The 18,609-nt window shown below is 37.1% G+C and overlaps 1 protein-coding gene across 2 annotated transcripts in view; it reads right to left on the reverse strand.

Annotated features, from left to right (window-relative positions):
• The window catches only part of LOC126329331 (trypsin delta-like), a 75,935-nt gene that overhangs the window by 4,159 nt on the left and 53,167 nt on the right, over positions 1 to 18,609 (reverse strand). For both annotated transcript variants that reach the window (XM_049996147.1, XM_049996146.1), the window contains 3 exons: positions 9,417 to 9,555; positions 9,138 to 9,251; positions 178 to 321 (listed from right to left, as the gene is read on the reverse strand). In XM_049996147.1, the coding sequence (XP_049852104.1) occupies positions 178 to 321; positions 9,138 to 9,251; positions 9,417 to 9,555 (397 nt within the window). The remainder of the gene's footprint in view (positions 1 to 177; positions 322 to 9,137; positions 9,252 to 9,416; positions 9,556 to 18,609) is intronic.

Below are 18,609 nucleotides of genomic sequence, written 5' to 3' on the forward strand. Positions count from 1 at the left end.
GGAAAAAAAATGTTTTTATTATAGTACACCAGACTTAGTACAGATGTATGAAAAAGAAGCCGCCAAACAATTTCCATAAGAGTAAATGTCAACAACTGAAATCTTAAACCTTTTTATTGGTGTGTATATAAATTGTAAAAGCTATCTAAAGTAATAAAAATCTATGATGAATGGTACCTGACAGGAGTCATGTCCTCCAGTGCGATCTCCTGCACATAACATCGTCCTTGTGAACTGTGGATATGTTTTTAAACACTCATTTCTAGGAAGTATATACAGTTTTGCTTGCTGCAGAAATTTGGAGCCACTCCGGGAACCCTCCTGCAATATCACATGGCTATTATGCATAGCACTGACATAATAAAGCACTTCTTAAAGTTATGTTGGTACTTCATAGGCTCATATCTTGTTTCATTGAAGGTAAAATTCCATAGCAGTGTTATATGTGAAAATATAAAAAAGGAACAACTATATCCAAGTACAAAGTTATATGGTCTTTCCTAATTAAGTTAATATTGTGATATTTTGATAATGTTGGGATCTAAATCAATATAGGAGAAAAAGTCAGTTGGTTATAGAATAACTTAGAAATAGAACACTTCCTTTCAAAGAACTGTAGACTTTGTAGACATTATACCCTCCATTACCTCACAGCATTCCTACCATTTAATGAGAGGATTACTAGCACAACTCATTGAATCTAGTAGGTGTGTTTTCAAGGAAATTTGTAAGGCTCTTCAATTATACTACTTTCAGATAAGCCACACTATAACTGTTAGCTTAGATTCTTGTCATTGACATAAGCAGCAGCTGTGTGTGTGTGTGTGTGTGTGTGTGTGTGTGTGTGTGTGGGCGCGCGCACGCATGCGTGTGTGTGTGTGTGTGTGTGTGTGTGTGTGTGTGTGTGTGTGTGTGTGTGTGTATTTCTTGCACTGTTCAATGCGTAGTCCTTAATTAGTTAGATTCTACCAGAAAATTACAGCATATTTAGTTCTCTACTTAAAATTATCTTAAGCAGAGTCCTTCATCAAACATGTTGTTCAACTAGCCCCAGACAACAAACTTTCTAATAAAGCCTAGAATTCAATCAATACATCTCTTAACGATACCTTAAAAATTATGTTTGCATTCAAAGGCATACCTATAATTACCCAGACAAACAGTAAATGGTGATAGGAGAGCTGACTCTATGCTTGCCACACTAAGGGTTTTTGCTTCACATTTTGATGAACCGCAGTGTCATGCATTGTTGTATGTGAAGTCTACTGGCACAGCAATGTCATGGCAGCACTTTTGCCTGCCTCTTATTTCCTTTCGAGACAGTGGTTTGGAGATTGCATAGACTGGCTGTGTACACCAAGTCTCCACACAGTCAGCACACATAGCACCTAATTCCAGCCCTTGTCATTAACAATTTTAGTGTCAGCTCCAGTAAGCTACTTTTGTAGTTACCATACTGAAACAAAGGAGTTTGCACTGCTTAAACTGTATATTTACTGTGACTGCCAACATTTCAACATGCTTCATTTTGCCTGTGATAGCTGCTCACAGACTATGTCTATGACTGTGCAGCACTTCGTCTTGATAGTATTTAACTGGTGTTGTATTATTTGCATTTACACAGACTTCTCTGATTGTCCCTCTGGAGTGGTCACGTATCCACCATCCACAACTATGCAGTGACCGTATTTTGTGCAGTTGTATTCACTTATATGTAATTTATGCTCAACTAAGGGAAAGGAGTTACAGACACCTTAAAATCAGCCGTGCCCCATCAATCTCAGAAACACCAGAGCAAACAACCAGTGCCACAAAAACCAAATTGGTTTATGCAAACCATATGGATTGCTGTTTCTTGTATGCAATCACATCTTCATACATACTCTGCAAACCACTGAAGCATCTGGCAGCATTGTACCACATATTAAGGTTCCTTCCCCTTTCCAATCATATGTGGAGTAAAGGAAGAATGACTGCTTAATTGCCTGTGTGCATGCTGTAATTAGTCTAATTTTGTCTTTGCAGTCCCTTCATAAGCAATACACAGAGTTCTAAAATATATTTCTACAGTCTTCATTTAAAACTGGTTCTTGAAACTTTTTAACTAGGCTTTTGTGGGATAGTAGCTGTCCACCTCCAGGGGACTGTCAGTTCTGGTTTTTCTGCATTTCAATGTCTCCATCTCTCGTCTCTAACAAACCTGTGACCATTCCTACTGCACTTCTTTGTATACATGTAATACCCCCTGTAATTCCTACTCAGTATGCGTCAAACACATTCGAGTCATACCCTAAGGTGGGATGTGCAAGTGATTTGTAAGCAGTCTCTTTTGTAAGTTGACTGCATTTTCACAGTATCCTGCCAATGAAAAAAAAGTCTGCCACCAGCATTATCCACAACTGATGTTATGTGGTCATTCCACATTATATTCATGCTGAGGGCTGGCAATGGCATTTTCAGAAAATGCATAAAATCAATGTCTGTGAAGAGGCACATAGAAGAAATCAGGAAGATGCCAGTGAGTGGGCACAGGAATATCAGTCCGAGCTCTTTCATTTGTATTGCCCAAGAGATGTGTTTACTATTTACTGTGGATGAAGCCAGTGCTTTCTGTAATTTGATGCCTGAAAAATACTGCATGTCAAGGGCAAAATGTGTCATGGAGCAAAACAGAGAAAGGACAGACTGACAGTGATATTGTGTTGTAATTCAGATGGTTCTGAGAAGCTCAAACCGTTAGTGACTGGAAAATACAAAAGTCTGCATTGTTTTAAAAATGTCAAGCTATTCAATCTGCTGTGCCCTATAAGAATAACAATAAAGCTTGGATGACCAAATCTATCTTCGATAGCTAGTTCAACAATGAATGGCTTCAAGGAAGAGAAATATTTTGCTAACTTTGGACCACTTCTCAGCACATCAGTTCCATGATCTGGAGCTTCCAAACAAAGTTGTCTTTTCACCAGTTAACACTACAAGCCATCTGCAGCCAAGGATCGAGGACTAATTGCCTCAATGAAATTTAGTTACAGAAGCTGACTTGTTAAAGCTGCTATCAGTGCAATTGAATTACAAGGAACATTTCTATATTGGAACGTACTGCAAGCTATTGACAACATTTTTCTGTCAGCGATGAAGCTACAAAAGACCCCATTACTAGCTCTTTTAAGAAGGCGTGGAGAGAAACTGATGATGACACTGAAATCGAAGAAGAAATCGATGATCCAACATATAAACATACTTTTAATGTGGATACAACTTTGGATTCTTATGCTGCTCTCCTACAGGCTTACACCAGGTTGGTGCCCTCTTGTTCTGTCAATATGAAAGAATGGACGCAGCCAGACAACGAAATCTATAGTGCTGAAGAACCAGTCGTCAGTTCTGCTGATGACACACAAAAGGAAAAAAAAAATGCTGTACTGTCATTCTGAGGAGGAACATGAAGATATGACACTCCCACTGCACTAATGCTTTACTGTTATCTTCTGAGGAGTGACATGAAGATATGACACCACCACATGGTCTGAAGCTGCAGCTACAGTTGCTGTTCTCAAAAGATTTGCTGCCACTTCCGATGTCTCCATGGTATTTCAGGCTGCTCCAGGCGTGGTATCTTCAGAGGGCCATAAAATTATGACCAACAGTCCGACAAACAACAATTAATGATTTTTTTTCATGCAAGCATATAGATGTAAAATGTGTAATTGATAAGATTTATTGTTGTAACCTAATACATGTATTCTGATTATAACTAAATATATTAAAGAACGAACATTAAAATGTTTCCTCAAATTACTGTTTGTGCATTACTTGACACACAGATACATTGGGTACAATGTTGGTCCACAACATGTATGTAATTGTATTATTTGAAAAATAGCATACATTTGACAATATGTACGTACTCTTTCCCAATTAAACAAATGCCAGAAGTAGTATTTTACATATACATCATAGTTATTTTCATTTCCTCCTAAAGGCCATGAAACTGAGTGCTTCACTAGAGAACTCGACAGTTATGTATTTTTACTAAAAACCCCATTAATTCAAACTTCATTAAACTGAACTGGCTATTTTTTGGTCCTTTGAAATTCAGATAAAGAAGGGTATACTGTAACATGCTGCATCTCCCTTATCAATAAATTCCCAGTTCAGTCACAAATTTTGTTCGATTCCCCATACAATCGTATTTTTGTATGATACATAGTCAAACGCATTTCAGAAGTTAAGAAGTGCTGCACATACCTAACTGCTTGATCCGTGGCTTTCAGGAGTTCACATGAGGAATTTGCAAGTTAAGTTTTGCATGACCATTGGTTTGATTGGAAGACGTCATTTTGATTCTTGTTTTGACAGGTGTTTATCTACAATTGCCCATAGAGGATGTGTACTAACAAATCCTTATTAGCAACATCACATTTGACCCATGCCACTATGAATGATAACCATTCCAGTGCCTCTCCTATATTTCAGTGATTCCTTGAGAAACTCATGGAGCTTATTCAAATCTCTACAAATTAACTCAATCATATTGTCATCACAGGACCATCTTGAAAGAAAAGTGCCAAACTCTGCATCTCCTAGTCACAGTGCTGTAAAACACAGGTCTACAGTACAACTTAAATGAATGCAGATTCTTCCAGGACCATGTTTTGTACTTGTGTAATAACTCACCATGTGGAACCAACTGACTGACTGCTTAACTCACTAACCTGATGTAACTTCAAACAAATCTGTTGCACAAATCTGGCAATATCCCAGCTGTGTTATGCACTTCACAGTGGTTTTCAGAGTATAGATGTAGCTGTATGTGTAGATATGCTAGCCACTGTAGAAAGGGATCTTGACAACAGTTCAGTCAGACAGTCTGCTTGAAAGCATGGAAGTTCATTCTAGATCAGTTGGTGTTTCCTTTATGGTGATTGAGGTCAAGGTAAGGTTACCTCCTTGAACAAGCTCCTGCCGGGGAAAGAATCCTGTGGTTACTGGTATCAGAGAGGTACCTTAGTAGTTTAGAATCAGGATTCAGGTACCCTGTTTTGAAAGAAGTCAAAATAACAGAAGAGCTCATAAAATGCTTAAGAATGCACGTAAAAGTAAGGTTAGCTTCTTTCATCAAAATATTAGAGGATTGAGTAGTAAGGTAGAAAACTGCTTGCCTTTTTGGAAAATTTGGAGCACTTTGCAATGATAGACATCCTGTGCCTCGCAACTTATGTCTTCAATTATTTTCTGGATGTATTCCCATCTGTCTCTTCGTCTATAGTTTTTACTCTCCACAGCTCCCTCTAGTACCATGAAAGTTATTCCCTGATGTCTTTACGCATGTCCTATCATCTTGTTCCTTTTTCTTGTTTCCCATATATTCCTTTCTTCACCAATTCTGTAGAAAACCACCTCACACCTTACTTATCAGCCCATCTAATTTTCAACATTCTACTGTAGCACCACATCTCAAATGCTTCGAGTCTCTTCCATTCCCGTTGTAACATAGTCCAGGTTTTATTATCATACAGTGCTGTGCTCCAAAAGCACATTCTCAGGAATTTCTTCATCAAGTTAACATCTACATCCATACTCCGCATGTCTCCCGACGATGTGTGATGGAGGGTACTTTGAGTACCTCTATTTGTTCTCCCTTCTATTCCAGTCTCGTATTGTTCGTGGAAAGAAAGGTTGTCGGTATGCCTCTGTGTGGGCTCTAATCTCTCTGATTTTATCCTCATGGTCTCTTCACAAGATATACATCAGAGGGAGCAATATACTGCTTGACTCCTCAGTGAAGGTAAGTTCTCGAAACTTCAACAAAAGCCCGCTACTGAGCGTCTCTCCTGCAGAGTCTTCCACTGGAGTTTATCCATCATCTCCGTAACACTTTCGCGATTACTAAATGATACTGTAACAAAGTGCGCTGCTTTCCATTGGATCTTCTCTATCTCTTCTATAAACCCTATCTGGTACGGATCCCACACTCATGAGCAATATTCAAGCAGTGGGCAAACAAGTGTTTTCAGATTGCATTTCCTTAGGATTCTTCCAATGTGTCTCAGTCTGGCACCAGCTTTACCGACAATCAACTTTATATGATCATTCCATTTTAAATCACTCCCAATGCCTGCTCCCAGACAATTTATGGAATTAACTGCTTCCAGTTGCTGACCTGCTATATTGTAGCTGAATGATAAAGGATCTTTCTTTCTATGTATTCACAGCACATTACACTTGTCTACATTGAGATTCAATTGCCATTCCCTGCACGATGCGTCAATTTGTTTCAGATCCTCCTGCACTTCAGTACAATTTTCCATTGTTACAACCTCTCGATATACTACAGCATCATCCGCAAAAAGCCTCAGTGAACTTCTGATGTTATCCACAAGGTCATTTATGTATATTGTGAATAGCAATGGTCCTATGACACTCCCCTGTGGCACACCCGAAATCACTCTTGCTTCGGAAGACTTCTCTCCATTGAGAATGACATGCTGTGTTCTGTCATCTAGGAACTCTTCAATCCAATCACACAATTGGTCTAATAGTTCATATGCTCTTACTTTATTCACTTAACGACTGGGGAACTGTATCGAACACCTTGCGGAAGTCAAGAAACACGGCATCTGCCTTAGAACCCGTGTCTATGGCCCTCAGAGTCTTGTGGACGAATAACGCGAGCTGGGTTTCACACAATCGCCTTTTACGAACCGATGCTGATTCCTACAGAGTAGATTTCTAGTCTCCAGAAAAGTCATTATCCTCAAACATAATACGTGTTCCAAAATTCTACAACTGATCGACATTAAAGGTATAGGTCTGTAGTTCTGCACATCTGTTTGACGTCCCTTCTTGAAAACGGGGCAGACCTGTGCCCTTTCCCAATCTTTTAGAATGCTTCACTCTTCTAGAGACGTAAGTTAAGATCTATGTTTGGTACTAATACACTTCTCCTGGCCAAGAATGCCCTTTTTGCCTATGCCAGTCTGATTTTTATATCCCAATTGCTCTCTGTCCATCATATTTTGCACTGTCCATCATATTTTGCTTCCTAGATAGCAGAATTTCTTAACTTTATCTACTTTGTTATCACCAATTTTGATGTTAAGTTTCTCACTATTCTCATTACTGCTGCTTGTCATTACTTTTGTCTTTCTTTGATTTATTTGCAATCTACATTCTGTACTCATTAGACTGTTTATTCCATTCAATGGACTCTGTAATTCTTCTTCACTTTCACTGAAAATACCAATACAGAACTACTGTCACAAAAGATGAGTTGTTACATATATTAAGGCAGAACACAAGTTCAGAAAAATTGAGACAAGTAGATTTTGTAGTGATCAGCACATATAAGTTTGTGCTTGTGAATTAATATTAAAATAGTTCACTTTTAATTGTAACTGTATATAGATCCCTACTGGGAAATGTTGAATTCCTTACTTTGCCATCTGTCATACAACAGCAAGCAGTTAATAGTCTGTGGTGAATTTAATGTAAATTTTCTAAAGGATTATGATAGGAAAAATGGTCTGAAAACGTTATTTGTATGCTACAATTAGATCTTAGTGATTAACTTTCAAACATGGATGGATACAGACAGTAGGACCCTCACTGATATTGTTTTCTTTGCAAGAACTTAAAACAAGAAAGTATCTGTTTACCAATTAAAAAATGCTCTCTCTGATCATAATACACAGAAAGTTAGGATAAATAACATAGTGCCTTACACTAGGGATACTCTTAAGTAGAAATCAATCAGAATAATTAATGACTACAGGACAATTTTTTTAAAGAACTGTTTACGAGAGATGACCTGGGACAAAATTTATAATTAACCAAATGCAAACATAAATTTTAATCTATTCTATCATAAATTTGTATCATTATTTGAAAATAGCTTGCAACATAAGCTAATCAGATGGAACATTATACAGCCAAGTAAAAACCATGGATCATTAGAATTATGAAAGTATCTCATGAAATGAAAAGAGAAATGTATCTGTTGGCAAGAACAAGTAGAGATCCTGCAGTAGTTGCATACTGTAAAAAACTATGCATAATTACTAAGAATGATATGCATCTCTCTCATGTGTACAGCCCAGTTGATACTTCATAGCCCCTAAACATGCAGAATGGTTGTGAATGGAGGGGCAAGTGGCGCTGGTGACAGAGCCTTGGAACAGAGGCAAAGCACTTTGACTGGAGAGAGCTGAAATTGACAATCACAGGGGTATGGATTTTAGCTACAATTCTTGTCTTTCCTGTGAAACAAATGTTCAGATGTAATATATTGTATAACATGATGCAAAGATATGACTTTATAATACACACTGACATTTTATATTTTCTGGAAATGTACTTGCATGCCCACACTTGGTATTTTGTGAAAGAGCCACACTCAAGGGACCAAAGATGAATGTGGCTCATGAGCTATGATTTTCCGATACTAAAGTATCAAAGTATAAATAACAAAAGCCCAAGAGTATGTGGGGTAAGATTGTTTGAACTGATAGTACTTTATGTAATGAATCAGTTTCAGTAACCATGAACCTCTGCAGATAAGCATACCAGCCATATTTCTGGAGTTATAAGTCATGGAAGGTCTAGTAATCCTGCCGGTGCCAGGTCAAGTGGCAAAAACATCCATGGCAGATTGAACAGTTGCTACAAATTGCTGTAGTCACACATGTCAACCAGCCAATATTTACAGCAAGCTCTTTGGCGTATTTATTGATGATGAACTTGCACTATGTCAGTTCCTCCTGGAACCTAATTGGGATTCTGTTTTACCTACTGGCAATGGTTTTCTGTCCACCTTTGGCAGGACTGTCTTCACTCATGGTTCAACTGACCATTCTGGTTTCAGCAAACAGACTGAAGGCATATGGGTACACCATGAGAGTGGTTCATATCCTGGTGTTTCTCAGTCGAACCTACTAACAGTGTTGTCCAGAAGTGACATGTGGTGCTATTCAATGAACATTCAGAGTACTGTATTGACCAGGAGAAGTCCTTTTTTTGTGTGTTCCCAGAATAGTCAGAAACTACTACTGGATTTAATGGTGATTAAATTGGGCTTCATAAATCGGTGTTGTTGATGGAGCAGACTTACAAAGGAAGGATTAAAGTTGTTGGCTTACTCTAGTCACTCCCCAGCCAGTAACAGTTGCACTGGATCCTTGGGGTGGTTCTCTTCCACTGACTGGAAGATGTGCTGGTTGGACTGTTGTGCTCAGGTTAAATGGGGGATCCACCTGCAGAAATGAACAGCAAGTTCAAATGAATGCTTTCATGTTTTTATTTTCCATTTGCACTGAGTTCCCAAACACCATTCTCTCTCTCTCTCTCCACACACACACACACACACACACACACACACACACACACACACACACACACACACACAAAGATATGGGTACCTTTATGAGAGCAATATCATTGTCTTGTGTAACAGGAGAGTAGCCTCGATGAGTGATAACCATCTGTGGATGATGTGTGGAACCACCATCACCCCTCAATGAAGTTCCAGCTCTCAGTATAAGATCAGGTCCTGATCTACTGCAAAATAAATAATCAAAGTTAATTGAACAATCCTGAATTATTTTATTTCATCAACATATACTCAAAGTCTCCAAAATTTTCTTTCCTAAATACAATACAGTCTACAGGAGTAAGACTGAATACTTATGCTTCATGCTTGTCAAATCTATTACAGAATTATCTTAGTAATAATTTTATTCAGATCATAAGGCTCAGTACCGTATTATTACTACTGCCCACTTGTATTTAAAAGCAGAGTCACTTTAAAAATATTTATTTGCAAAGACAAACTCAACTCACATGAATACTCTTTGACTAACTTCATTGATATGTTATCATGACCAGTAGAATCCTTGATTTTAAGGGTTTTTTGGCAGATGCCACCAGTACTTCTTTGTGAGAGATGAGGGTCATTTCCATTTTACAGAAGTTATTTGTAGATATTGTTACCTGTGACTCAGCATCTCTGCTATATGGTGAGTAGCAACTATTGTTTTCAAAACATAGTTACGGAGCATGTAATAAGACTCATTTGTGGTGTAAACTCAAGAACGTCTTGTAGATAGTTCAAGGAAGAGCTATTCTAACAACTGCTTCTCAGTACATTTATTCATAATGAAATTTGTTGCAAATAATATGTCTCTGTTTCCAACTAGTATCAATACCGGAACTAGGAATAAGAACAATCTACATCAAGACCTAAAATCCCCTACCCTGGTCAAAAAAAGGGGTCCAACATTCAGGAACACACATTTTCAATAAACTGCCAGCAACCATTAAAAACTTGATTTCAGATAAAGCACAGTTTTAACAGACTTTGAAAGGCTTTTTGGTAGGCAACTCCTTTTACTCTCTAGATGAATATCTTAACTGGGACTATTAGACTAGCTTAAATAAAAATGTCTGTTAGATTTCAGTTTTGAAGCACTTGCTCACAACAATCAAGATTTGGTATTTTGTGTATGATAAATTTATTAAAAGTGCATAACTGTGTTTCATTCTGACAGTATATTAATTCTGTAAATATTATCAGTTTCAGTTTGTTGAAATGTATTCACATATTTTGACAATTTCCTGACGAATGATCAGTGAAGTTCTAATGTTCTAATGATGTTCTTTATGTTATACTTTCTGACATGTTTCACACCCACAACAAAAACTGAAGCTAATCAAATATTTTTATTTGTTTATTTAGTGCCTGTATTATCACATTCATGATATTGGGCTTATCAAAGTACAGAACAGTATAAAATATTACATATTTACATCACGTACAAAATCTTATCATTGGTATCAACACATATTTATAACAAAAACATTATTCTGCTAATGTACATACAGATAGAGGAAAAGCTTGTGAAACCACTTGGTTGATTTTACTTAAACTATTAAATACCAGTACTTTAATTAAGTAGGCATAGTAACATACAGCACAAAAGCTAGGTGCATAATTACATATATACATGGATGAAAGAAGTTTGGTTTTATCTAGGTATGGTTGATAATTATGAATTTTTGTTTAGAGAGTTATGAAGTAGATCTACAGATTTGAGCAAAATTCCAGGTATTTATTAATGCTGCAGAATCTTTCGTTTATTAGTAGATTTTTTTAGTTCTTTTTTTTTAATGTATTGCTGTCTGGTGCTTTTTTTTATGCTATCTGGGCAATGCACTGTACAGAATTTTTGGTTTGTAAATAGGACTGTCCTGATATCTAATCTACACAAAGTTAGTCAGGAGAGAAATTAGTATTTACTAGAACCAATTCTGTTTGGACTGTATGTAAACCGTGTAGATACTGAAGGAAATATTGTACATTTATGATGTGAGAGAACTAAATGAAGATAAAAAATTGATACAACTTGAAATAAAAGCGTTTGTATCTGCCTGGATTGTAGTTCATTACTTACATAGTCTTTCCCACCATATACTACAGGTTTCAAACCAAGTGGGAGCATTCAAATACCATGATGTTTTGATGAATGTCATTTCTATCAGAGTGTTGATGCTTTGTGTTTATTGTCATACTTATATGTTGAAAGGAAAAGAATAGTTATTTCTCAGCATGTAAATAAAAGAATGGCCACAATGTCTAAACAATTTGCAAGAAAATGATACTTGTGGCACTAATTAAAGCTCTGACACATGACTGGAAATGCAAGAGTTTTTTTACCATTAAAACACTCTGGTGTCCATAAATATAAACCATTAAAAAGTATCATAATATGGACCAATGAAATATCATATCACAAAGACTAAAATAAGTTTTTATTGTGAAATGCTGATGAGCATATGTAAACTTAATAATTCTTGTGGTATTTATATAATGTATGTTAACAAAGTTAACACTATATCATTTTGACATGTTCAGTCATGCTGAGAGAACGTGAGTGAGACCACATCATGCTGTGTTGCATGTACATTCTGCCCACATAACAAATTTTTCCAAGTCCAACTGATATTGTTGTTGTAGTCTTCATTCCGCAGACTGGTTTGATGCAGGTCTCCATGTTACTCTGTCCTGTGCAAGCCTCATCTCCAAATAACTACTGCAACCTACATGCTTCTGAATCTGCATACTGTATTCATCTCTTGGTCTCCTCCTATAATTTTTACTCCCAATCTTCCCTCCAATACTAAATTAGTGATCCCATGATGCTCAGTATGAGTCATACCAACTGATCCCTTCTTATAGTCAGGTTGTGCCACACATTTCTTTTCTCCCAAGTTCTGTTCAGTATCTCCTCATTATCTACCCATCTAATCTTCAGTATTCTTCTGTAGCAGCACATTTCAAAAGCTTCTATTTTATTCTTGTCTAAACTGTTTGTCATCCATATTTCATTTCCATACCTGGCTGCATTTCATATAAATACTTTCAGAAAAGGCATCCTATCACCTAAGTCTGTATTTAATGTTTATAAATTTCTCTGCTTCAGAAATGCTTTTCTTGCCATTATGAGCCTACACTTTATATCCTCCCTACTTAGGCCATCATCAGTTATTTTGATGCCCAAATAGCAAAACTCATTTACTACTTTAAGTAGCTTCACCTGATTTAATTTGACTACTTTTCATTATCTTTGTTTTGTTTTTGTTGCTGTTCATCTTACATCCTTCTTTCAATACACCATCCATTCCATTCAACTGCTCTTCCAAGCTCTTTGCTGTCTCTGACAGAATTACAGTGTCATAGGCAAACCACAAAGTCTTTACTTCTTCTCCCTGAACTTTAATTGCTACTCAAATTTTTCTTTTCTTTCCTTTACTGCTTGGTCCCTGTACAGCCTGAATAATATCAGTGATTGGCTACAACCCTGTTTCGCTCCTTTATCAACCACTGCTTTCCTTTGATGCGCATTAACAATTATAACTGCCATGTGGCTTCTGTACAAGTTACAAATAGGCTCTTTCTCCCTGTATTTTATCCTGCTACCTTCAGAGTGTAAAAGAGAGTATTCCAATCAACATTGTCAAAAGCTTTCTCTAAGTCTACAAATGCTATAAATGTACATTTGCCTTTCTTTAATCTGTCTTCTAAGATAAGTCATAGGATTAGTATTGCTTTGCATATTTTTACATTTCTCTGAAATCCAAGCTGGTCTTTCCTCAGGTCAGCTTCTACAAGTTTTTCCATTCTTCTATAAAGAATTTGCATTAGTATTTTGCAGCCATGACTCATTAAACTGGGTCACAGATAACCTCAACACTGAGCACCTGTAAGCACCATCATTAAACTGGTAGTTTGGTAATTTTCACATCTGTTGGCAACTGCTTTCTTTGGAATTGGAATTATTACATTCTTCTTGAAGTCAGAAGGTATTTCCCTTGCCTCATACATCTTGCACAACAGATGGAAGAGTTTTGTCATGGCTGGCTTTCCCAAGGCTATCACCAGTTTTGACAGGATGTCATCTACTCTTAGGGCCTTGCTTCAACTTAGGTGTTTGAGTGCTCTGTCAAATTACTTTCACAGTATTGAGTCTCCTGTCTCATCTTCGTCTATGCACTCTTCCGTTTCTATAATACCACCTCTAAGTTCATCTCCCTTCCACAGACTCTCAATGTATTCCTTTCACCTTTCAGCTTTGCATTCTTTACTTAAGACTAGTTTTTCATATGAACTCTTGGTATTCATACAGATACTTCTCTTTTCTCCAAAGGCCTCTTTAATTTTCCTGTAGGCAGTATCTATCTTTCCTCTAGTGAAATATGCTTCTAAATCCTTACATTTGTCCTCTAGCCACTCCTATTTAGCCATTCTGCACTTCCTATCAGTCTCATTTTTTTAGACATTTGTATTCCCTTTTGCCTGCTTCATTTGCTAAATTTTTATATTTTCTCCCTTTATCAACTATATTCAATATCTCCTATTATCCTAGGATTTCTCCTAGCCCTTGTCTTTTACCTATTTGATCCTCTGCTGCTTTCACTATTTCATCTCTTAAAGGTGCCCATTCATCTTCTACTGTACTTCTGTCTCCTGTTATAGTCAATTATTGTCCAATGCTCCCTCTGAAACTCCCAGCAGCCTCCTGTTCTTTCAACTTATCCAGGTCACATATCCTCAATTTCCTACCTTTTTGCAATTTCTTCAGTTTTAATCTACAGCTCATAACCAATAAGTTGTAGTCAGAATCCACTTCTGCCCCTGTAAATGTTTTACATTTTAAAATCTGTTTCTGAAATCTCTGTCTTACCATTATATAATCTGTCTGATACCTCCCATTGTCTCCAAGTCTCTTCCACGGATACAACCTTCTTTCATGATTCTTAAACCAAATGTTAGTGGTTACTAAAATATGCTCTGTGCAAAATTGTACCAGGCAGCTTCCTTTTTCAGTCCTTTCTGCCAGTCCATATTCACCTGCTATTGTTCTGTAGAATTAATGATAATTATAAAATTTAAATGGGCAAGTAATGTAATGTCAGTGTCTTACAAATGAACTTATGAGATATTTCCTCCATTACATACCTGACCCCAACTATCAAATTGTTTGTAATTAGTGATTATAAAAAATGTGGCAGTAGGTGTCAGGTATGTACTGGAGGAGAAAGTCTATCAACGGAAAACGCAAAATGGAATAATGACAACATCACAAAAAAAGGGGGAGAAAGTCTCGTACACTAATTTGTAAGATATTAGTATTACAGCATTTTCAGCCCTTCATTTTCCAATCAATCCTCCCCCCCCTCCCCTCCCCGCCCTGGCCCACCCCTATTCTGGTTCTCTGTTTCAATATGGTCTCCATTCATTCATCATATTCTGTAGATCCCATCAAGAAAGAGAACATGCAAGGATATGGAATGAGTCAAGGTATGCATTAACATGGAGCAAATATCTCAATGAATCTTAATCTGTATTAACAATAAACTATTACTATACCACCTAATGCTATTCACACTGACACTATCTTAATTTAATGAATAAATTTGTAAGAAAGCTGCTGTTTTGAAGAAAACTGCTGTCTCCCTAGTTTTATTATAAAGCTGTGTTAATCTGCTATTAGTAGCTTAATATTTACTTGATGACCAAGGTATTTTCTAAAAAAAAATGTTTACATTTATAAATACTGAATCCCTCGTACAGTACATTATTAGTTGAAACTTCCTAGCAGTGTGAAACTGTGTGGCAGACTTGACCTCGAACCTGGGACCACTGTCTTTTGCAGGCAATTTCTCTATCAGCTGAGCTACCCAAGCATGACTCATGACCCACTCTCATAGTGTTACTTCTGTCAGTACGTAGGGGACTGTTTCCCAAATGTGTTTCCACTTTGCAGCTGAATATCTGATGATTTGAAACTTCCTGGCAGATTTAAACTGTGTGCCAGACTGGGTCTCAAACCTGAGACCTTTACTTTATGTGCCTAAGTGCTCTCAGTAGACTGAAGTCTCGACCACAACTCACAACACACTGAAGAGCCAAAGAAACTGCTACACCTACCTAATATCGTGTAGGGCCCCAGCGAGCACACAGAAGTGCCGCAACACATCATGGCATTGACTTGACTAATGTCTGAAGGAATGCTGGAGAGAATTGTCACCATAAATCCTGCAGGGCTGTCCATAAATCCATAAGAGTACAAGGGTGTGGAGATCTCTTCTGAACAGCACATTGCAAGCCATTCCAGATATGCTTAATAATGTTCATGTCTGGAGAGTTTGGTGGCCAGTGGAAGTGTTTAAACTCAGAAGAGTGTTCCTGGAGCCACTCTGTAGCAATTCTGGATGTGACCAGTAGGTCACATTGTCCTGCTGGAATTTCCCAAGTCCATCAGAATGCACAATGCACATGAATGGATGCAGGTGATCAGTGGGATGCTTACGTATATGTCACCTGTCAGAATCATATCTAGACATATCAGGGGTCCCGTATCACTCCAACTGCACACGCCCCACACCATTACATAGCCTCCACCAGCTTCAACAATCCCCTGCTGACATGCAGGGTCCATAGGTTCATAGGTTGTCTTTATACTTGTACACATCCATCCACTTGATACAATTTGAAATGAGACTCGTCCAACTAGACAGCATGTTTCCAGTCATCAATAGTCCAACAATGATGTTGACAGGCCCAGATGAGGTGTAAAGCTTTGTGTCTTGCAGTCATCACAGGTACGTGAGTGAGCTTTTGGCTCCGAAAGCCCATATCAGTGATATCTTGTTTAATGTTTTGCATGCTAACACATGTTGATGGCCCAGCACTGAAACCTGCAGCAATTTGCAGAAGGTTTGCACTTCTCTTCAGTTGTCATTGGTCCCATTCTTGCAGAATCTTTTTCCAGCCTCAGCAATGTCAGAGATTTGATGTTTTAACAGATTCCTCATATTCACAGTACACTTGCAAAATGGTCATATGGGAAAATCTCCACTTCATCACTACCTCAGAGATGCCATGTCCCATCACTCATGCACCAACTATAACACCACACTCTTGTTGTCTCATACAGACATTGCTGACCATAGTGCCATATTCTGCCTGTTTACATATCTCTGTATTCAAATATGCGTGCCTTTCATGCTTCAGTGTGTAACAAACATTGCTGGTTGCCATGTAGCTAACAGAAACTTTCAGTTCCTAAATCTAAATATTTTAGGCTAGATAAATATGATAACAGTAAATGATAAACATAAGTTACAAGAAAGGGCCCTAAAACTAGAACAAATACAAAGTATCCATAACACTTCTGATATAGATTTTTGAAGCCAGAGTTTGTGTTGAAACACAGAAATATTTCTTTCCTTTCTAAAGGAAGGATGCTTTGTTGTGGTTTTAATTTCTTTCCTCCCTCAAGTAAGGGCATAATATACTAGTACCAATTCATAAAATTATAATGATGGGGAATTTAGCTGTAGAGAACAATCTAAACAGCAAACTATCTTAATTTTATTGGCTGCTGGATGAATACAATGTAGAAAATTAATGTCAAAATGTAATGCTCGTTTTCTAATAACATAAATGTTCTGATATCTTAAACTTGTTAAGTAATCTTCTGTCATATTTCTGGGACATTGACAGTACACTGCCAAGAATTTGTGCATTTATAATATTTGTCCTAATAAATGTTCTAACAGATGATAATATTAAGGTGCTTGTGATGAAATATAGGAGCATTAGTAAATAAAAGTATCAGTGTTTGAACTGCTTCTAAAAAGCTCTTGGACACTCAGAACACTGTAAGCTGGTTAATCACGAAATTACAGTTGGGCTATCTACATAACAAACCCAAGTGTATGGGTTTAGATACGCAGTTTTGTGAAGGGGCTGCAATTTTTTAAGTAGATCAAAAAATTAAATCCACTGAGCTAGAGCTGATTCTGCACATCAACTCTATAGAGCAATATTAGTTTGAGTACATGTCATGCTGTAATCTTATCACTGTACAATAACCTGGAAAATGAAACAATCATTATTAGGGTGTTAGACACAATTTCATAAAAAATAGTTTTAAAAGCTTTACTGGAAATTACTTGGCATTGATAGTTTGGAAACATCCCCATGATGGAACTATATTGTATTCAATTGCAAGAGACGGACTTGATCTCTTTGAGGATGCTCACATGTAAACTAGGATTAGTGATCATGATATAGCTGAAATAACAATGATCACAAAGCTATAAATGACAACTAAAGCAAGGTTTACATATTCCATAAAATGTACAAAGAAGTAATTATATTCTCTTTAAGAGGAGACCAAATCATTTGACTAATATAAACAGGTGAATGAGCATAAAAAAATAAAATAAAATAAGTAAAAAAACTACATATGATAGAATAAAACATGTGAGTGAGCATCGAAAAAAAAAACAAAACAACTACATATGATAGAATAAAATAGTGTTATTGGAGTAAAACAATACATGCTGCCCATAAACTACTCAAACCTATCTGTAAAACCCCAGAGCAGCAGATCATAACCTATGGAACTTTCAGTTAATGTATTAGTAGCATGAAAACAAATGTTCAGACACTTACTGATGAAACTCAAACACAACAGCAAAATGTAAGTTCAAATGTGGAAATCCATTTGCATATGTATCTCACACAAATATCAAGGAATGCTACTCATTCAGTTGTAGTACCTACGCAAATGTGGCTGAGATATATATCAGTACTAGTGATACTTAAGTGCAGCTGAAATACTAAAGCCAAATACTTAACAGGACATCTACATCTACAGCTAGACTCTGCATCCCACCATGAGGTGCATGGCAGAGGGTACATTCCATTGTACCAGTTATTATGATTTCTTCCCATTCCATTCTCATATGGAACATGGGAAGAACGACTTTTTGCATACCTCTGTGCATGCTGTAATTATGCTGATCTTATCCTCATGATCCCTATGTGAGTGATACATAGGTGATTGTAGTAAATTCCTAGTCATTTAAAGCTGGTTTTTTAAACTTAGTTAAAAGACTTTCTCAGGACAATTTATCTTCAAGTGTCTTCCTGTTCAGTTTCTTCAATATCTCTGTGAAGCTCTTCCATGGATTAAACAAACCTGTGATCATTCATGCTGCCCTTCTCTTTACATGTTAAACATCCCCTGTTAGTCATATTTG

The sequence above is a fragment of the Schistocerca gregaria genome, chromosome 2 (assembly GCF_023897955.1).
Source record: "Schistocerca gregaria isolate iqSchGreg1 chromosome 2, iqSchGreg1.2, whole genome shotgun sequence".
In the NCBI taxonomy this organism is placed as follows: domain Eukaryota; kingdom Metazoa; phylum Arthropoda; class Insecta; order Orthoptera; family Acrididae; genus Schistocerca; species Schistocerca gregaria.